The sequence below is a fragment of the Cariama cristata genome, unplaced genomic scaffold (genome assembly GCF_000690535.1).
Source record: "Cariama cristata isolate BGI_N322 unplaced genomic scaffold, ASM69053v1 scaffold19380, whole genome shotgun sequence".
NCBI classification, from domain to species: domain Eukaryota; kingdom Metazoa; phylum Chordata; class Aves; order Cariamiformes; family Cariamidae; genus Cariama; species Cariama cristata.
The window spans coordinates 59,110-65,455 of record NW_009595492.1 but is presented as its reverse complement, the minus strand read 5'-3'; the positions used below and the strand labels follow the sequence as shown (position 1 = coordinate 65,455).

Genomic DNA, 6,346 nt, shown 5'->3' with positions numbered 1-6,346 from the left:
TAGGGAAACAGGAATTTATAGCAGAGTATTGGACTATTTATTATTTTGATCTTTCCTGTGAATTCAAGGGCCAGATGTATTGTGTGTTATTTTCTCCCAGTAAGTTATACAGTAATTTTACTAATTGTTCTAACTTCCTATTTCATTGACTCTTCTCTTACTAGGGCTAGTGAGGCCTGTATGTGAAAGGGGAAAGCAATCTTTTTCCTCCAGTAGGGTATGTTTAAATTGTATTTTAAGAAATTACAGTTCTACCTAGAATGTTTGTGTAATTCATTCAAAAGTGCATAGGTCTTCTGGAATAAATTTGGGGAAGTGTTAATCATTCAGCTGATGGTACTACCAATTAATGGGGAAGAACTAAATGATCAGACACAGTAGTAATCTGTGTGCTGCTGAAGAAAAGTCTTTTTGCCCTTTCATTTGGGTATGGTGCTGTTTCCTGTCCTAACCAGTCGCAGTGTTTAGCTATAAACAAGTCAGATTCCACCCTGTAAACAAACTGTACTTCAACAGAGAAGTTGGCTATAGTGACATGTTCTTGGAAGACCTTAAGACACTTCAGAATTCTTCAAGATGAATTGTTGTACAAACTTAATTTTGTTAATGTTCTGAAAGAACAAACACATACAAACTCAAATGAACAATATGTTGTGGCCTTGGTCTGCATTAAAGCCTTGAAATTCCTTCACTTTTATCAGGAAAGAAGTCCTGCAGGTTGATTAGACTCAGTGTTATTAAAATATTTTAAAGTAATTTGCTAGATAACTGGCTAGTTTTTAGCTATGCTTTGTATACTTTGTCTAAGACATTTCTAAAGTTACATTTCACAGACTCTTGTCTTTCACATTTCCAAACATTGCTGGAAACCTATTTCTTTCAAAGGTTCTGTGTTAGCTTCGAAGTCTGTGCAATGAATTGCATAGAGAACTGAGCTGAAGACAATTTCCAACTCTTTCCAGCTATTTGATGACTACTTCATCTTGTGTATAATGATGACTTAATGAACTACTTCACCTTTCTTAAGACATATGTTTTCTTCCTTACAGTACCACTGTGATCCAAAATGTGAACAAAGCCCAAGTCAAGATCAGAGCTAAAAAAGACAATGTAGCAGGTGACTCTTTTCCAGACTATAATTATTTCAACTCTTAGGGGAATTGTGGGAGCAGACTCTGAAATATGCAAGAATATATCCAAACACTGTCTCTTCTTTATTTCTCTTACTCATCTCACAGTAGGAACGCTTGTAATTTGCTGGGTTTTTTCACATACAGCATATAATTTTTATATTTAGTTATTTACCTCTCATAAATGAGTATGTGTAAACTGCAGTCCAATTTCTAGCTCTTCGGACAAAGCATAACTTCCATAGACCTCTACTGAAAAATAGATCAGGAAATTAAGTATCAAAAATTAAACGAGTTTCAGGAAACTAAACATCAATAGTTGTCTACAAAGAAAACAAGAAAGATAAATCAGGATTGAATGCTTAAAATATTCCTTAAGCACAGGGAATACATTACTAAAACAGAAACATAATAAAACTGAACACTGAATAAACCGGAATACTTCCCTGAATTTTTCATGTGTCTAGATCTCTGTGATCTCAATAAAATTCTGAAGTTCCACATCAAGATGTCAGAACCAGCATGACACAATCATTCCAACCTATATAGGAAGATTTGGGAAACAAAGCTTCTGAGCTTACATAATTTATTATAAGCAAACGGGGTAAAAGTGAGCTGTACTTAATAAATCTATAACCCTTTACGTCTCTTATGCACATTCTTGTTCACTTTTGTCAGGTGTAACCTTGCCGGTTTTTGAGCATTACCAGGAAGGAGGAGACAGTAAGTACAAACCAAGTATTTTCTATCTTACCTGTACTTACAGCTATTCTATGCTAAGACAAAAATACTTGTCCAGTCATGTCTTGCTGATAAGTCAGTTTACATCATAGGCATAGGTGTACTTACTTCCTCTATGATGCTTTGCCCTGTTCCTGTGACATGGAGGGGTTATTAGGGACTATAGTGGATTTTAATTTCCTGAATCAGTTTTTCAGATGAGAAGGCTTATCTTGAATTACCAGGTTTTGAGACTGGTAGGTCTTACTGTGGACATGCACAACAATGATCTGTAGTAACATAAACCACTACAAAGACAATTTGTTAATGGGCAAAGGCTTTAGCTTGTCACTTGCTAAGCTGTCTGTATGCCTGTAGTTTGTAAAGTACTCATTTTTGTCTAGTAAGAAAACACCATAGTAGCCATAGCAACGATTATTTTTTTTTAAGGCTATGAGCTGACTGGCTTGGCCAGAGGTGGAGAACAGCTGGCTAAGCTGAAGAGGAACTATGCCAAAGCTGTGGAGCTGCTTGTGGAACTGGCCTCTTTACAGGTCGGTGGGAGGAAAAAAGAAAGGCATCACTGGTTTCTCACTGGTCTGAAATGAAAGTAACGTAGTCTCAGTGATTGTAGCTTAATACTTTGAGCTGTACTATACTCCTTTACTCTCAGTTCTGTACAAAGTTGCAGACCTTTTCCAGCCATAAACCACAATTCTATTACCGCTTCAAAGTCCTTATTCCTTAATGTCAAGAAGAAACTTTCTTTGGGAAGCTGGTATTTGTAACTGCTAATCTGCAGTGTTCAGCTACTGACATAGTAGGAAAAAATCTGCTTCTATCAAGAATGTAGTCTGTAAAGCTACATTACAGACTTGGCTTTGGCTTTCAAGTGCTATTTGGTTTTGTGTATAGAATTGATGGAAATGCTGGATTTGTTTTGTTATGTATTAATTATTTAATCCCATTCCATCAGACATCCTTTGTTACTTTGGATGAAGCCATTAAAATAACAAACAGACGCGTGAATGCAATTGAACACGGTGAGTACTTTTCTATTTGGAATGCATAATACTTTTCTGTCTCCATGCAAGATGAGGAGCAGGGTCATGGAAGCCACTCTTCTTTTGACTGCTTTCTTGTTAGCTGGATTTCTAACCAGTTCAAGAACTCTTCAGAAAGCATTAGAATGAAGCATGTTGCAAGTAAGAACAAAAATTAAAAGCCCGAAGTCAGAGTAGAGTACATGGAAATAAATGAATATGCAAACATGAGAAAGTAATCAGGAAGCTGTATTGACAACCTATTTCACAAACACATTGTGGAGTCTCTGCTAGTGACTTTGACTTATTTGGTCAAGTCTGTTGACTAGAAACAAGACAGGCTGTCTCTATGTGTTAAGATGTTCTAATAGCTAGCATAATAGCTTTTAAAACTGTAATGGTGGTGTCTAGTGGAGAGCTGGTGACTTTTTTGGTTGGTTTTGGATGGGATGGCAGAGTAGGCATCCAGAGAGAAATCCTGGTAACCTATTCAGGTTTGTGTTACAGGTAAATGGAACAGTCCTAATGTCAATACTCTGGTATTTTTCTTTCATCTGAATTCCTTATCCTTCACATTGTTTGTAAATTTGTTTCTTGCAATTTCTTAAGCGCTACCTATGCACAATATTGCAGTGATTCCCTTTGCTGCAGTATCCAGGGTGCTTTGATTATTTCAAGTTCCCTTCTGAGTTACTGATAGCTCAGATTTAATCATCTTTGCATGTATGCAATAACTTATTTCAGTACATGATTCTAAACCATCTTTTTCAGTACTGTTTTTCACAGATTTGGTCCTTTGAACGTGCAGGCTTTGTCTGCAGCTTATCACTCCAAATTTGGCTGTAGAAAATGTTTCCTCTGCAGCCTGCCAAATAACTTCGGCAACAGCTTTCTTCTTTCAAAAAGTGATTCTGACACATAGCTTTCCCAGTTGGGTGTTAAAGCTTTGTTTAATGTCTTATCTCTTCCCTTGTGATGGTGCTATATTTGAGTCTTTGTTTTCATAATGGCTTTTTCAAACTAAGATCATATTTCTGTGAGTAAAAGTGCTATATTAAACAGAAGTTTCTGAAAGAATGTGATGGAAGAACATAGTTTTAATTCGAATCCTGCCCACCTCTCGCAGGATTTTTTTTAACCGTGTCCATGGGGTGAAAGGACCTTACAAACAATCAGGGAGCGGTGTTTACTGATTCCATTGCATCTTTTAAAAGAACATGCTATGGGAGATTCTGTGATGTTTAGAGTCCTAGTTTAGTCCTGGACTTACTGAAGAAAACAATTTTGTGTACTTGTCCATAATGAAATAGTGTCATCTTCCATGAGACACATGTAAATTTCCCCTAGCCAGAAGATTTAGAGATTGACTTCAACCAACCATCTGTGCACTGCATTAGATAACTTCCTGGCTAATATGACAGCAGTCCAACAGCTTCCATATTTGTATTTTTTTAGTGATCATTCCCAGGATCGAGCGTACTCTTTCTTACATCATCACAGAACTGGATGAACGAGAACGAGAGGAATTCTACAGGTAAATACCTAAAACAAGACGAGACTGGTCTCTTCCTCAAATAGACCATTCCTCAGAAGGGACTTAGGAGAACTGTTCACCAAATCTGGCAGCGAACACTCTTAAACATGACCTGGTTCTTACTGCACACAGTTTCCAGAGCTGGGCACCTGGAGATCATAGAATCATAGAATCATAGAATCATTATGGTTGGAAGAGACCTCAAAGATCATCAAGTCCAACCGTACACCTGATGCCACCCTGTCCACTAAACCATGTCTTGAAGTGCCACATCTAGACGTTTTTTGAACGTCTCCAGGGACGATGACTCCACCACCTCCCTAGGGAATAGATCTGCAATTACTTGTCTGAAAGTTAACACTTGAATCCCTACTGCTAGGTTGTACATAGCTGCCATTATCATTCTTCCAGAGGGAATGATGTAATATGGTACACTGAGATGTTCTGCTTTAAGGACACCTCTGCCATAGAGGTCAGTGTTCTGGGCGACTTGAAGCAAAAATGTCAAACCTGAAATGAATTAAAGGAGAATTAACTTTACTGAAGACAAGGAGAGTGGTATAATGCAGTGTTTAAGCTGAAGAATATAATTTATAGTTTGGATGCTTTTCAATGACAGCAGCCACTGATAAGAGCCTTTTGCCATTTGTTACAGAATTTTCATTTCCTGGGGAACTTCTCCAGGCAGCTTTATCATATCCCAGTTGTATGGCATCTTTGCTGCTAGTCTGTTTTATGAAAACATATTTGTTTCACAGATAAACCACATTTCTCTTCACAGGTTAAAGAAGATCCAGGAAAAGAAAAAAGTATTGAAAGAAAAATCTGAGAAAGAACGGGAGCTGCGGAGGGCTGCTGGAGGGGAATGTGAACCAGCCAATCTCTTAGCAGAAGAGAAGGATGAAGACCTTCTCTTTGAGTAACCCAGCACTGTTCTTGTATGTGGAGCAGGAGACCCAGAACACAGAATGTCCAATTGCAATCTAATTCAGGACATGTTGCCTCAATGATACTTATGTGGCTTCTCAGTTGGTGTGCAAGTCCTGAGTTGAATGGATTGTGGATTTCTCCTGGGAGATTAGAAATCTGGGAACTTGACTGCAGCACAGGAGGAAGAGGAGAGATGAGCCAGGTGCTTTACTATCAGGAAAGCCTTCTATTGCCTGTTCAGCCTGTTTCTTCACTTAGTAGGAATGACTGCCCATAGCTGTGGGTTTTGCAGGATGGCTCTGGATTTGCCTGATCAGATTCCTCTTTAATTGCTCCCCTTCCTAGTGCAAATGGAAAATGTCATTTAAGGAGGGAGATGCACGTAACATTCTTTACTGCTGAACTATTGATGTTCAAGTTGCTTAAAGCAGTTGTTGGCATAGCTGAAGTCAAATGTCAGTAAAGGCAACTCTAGTTTTCTAACCTGTTGATGAAATCCACGGTCTTCTGTGATTTTTGTTGCACGATTGTTACCATTGGCCTAAAACATCTATGGTTTTAATTAGAAGTTCTGCCAACTTGTGTACTGTCTGTGCTAGAAACAAGTAAAAAAATTTAAATGTTAAGTATCTGGTGTCTGGCTCAAGTTGCTAGAAGATAGTGGTCTCAAAAGCTTGTCATGTTGATTTCAAAATAAAATCTTCACTTCATGCCCTACCCCCAACTTAGAATCTGCACTAGGCACATCTGTTTTCAGCCTGTGCCCACATTCTGCTGCTTTAGATAAGTAACCAAGTGGCTGCCCCCTGCCACAAACACATAGAAACTGTTCTCAACTATCCAGCTACACACTGCTCCAAATCTTCACTGCAACCAGTAGGTTGGTGAGTGAAGCAGGGTTGAATGTACAGCAGTCCATCCTTGCTGTGATTCTTCATGTCCTAGGCTCATGAGGGGAGTCTAAGAGAGTGGCTGATAAGCAGGCTGTC

General features: G+C 38.5%; 1 protein-coding gene across 1 annotated transcript in view; it reads left to right on the top strand.

The window, feature by feature from the left end:
• ATP6V1D (ATPase, H+ transporting, lysosomal 34kDa, V1 subunit D) overlaps positions 1-5,968 on the top strand; it is a 7,697-nt gene extending 1,729 nt beyond the window's left edge. Inside the window, exons 3-8 of the mRNA XM_009702439.1 lie at positions 1,050-1,117; positions 1,809-1,853; positions 2,301-2,404; positions 2,827-2,893; positions 4,349-4,427; positions 5,209-5,968. Of these exons, the coding sequence (XP_009700741.1) occupies positions 1,050-1,117; positions 1,809-1,853; positions 2,301-2,404; positions 2,827-2,893; positions 4,349-4,427; positions 5,209-5,350 (505 nt within the window). The 3' untranslated portion in view covers positions 5,351-5,968. The remainder of the gene's footprint in view (positions 1-1,049; positions 1,118-1,808; positions 1,854-2,300; positions 2,405-2,826; positions 2,894-4,348; positions 4,428-5,208) is intronic.
• The last annotated feature ends 378 nt before the right edge of the window (positions 5,969-6,346 follow it).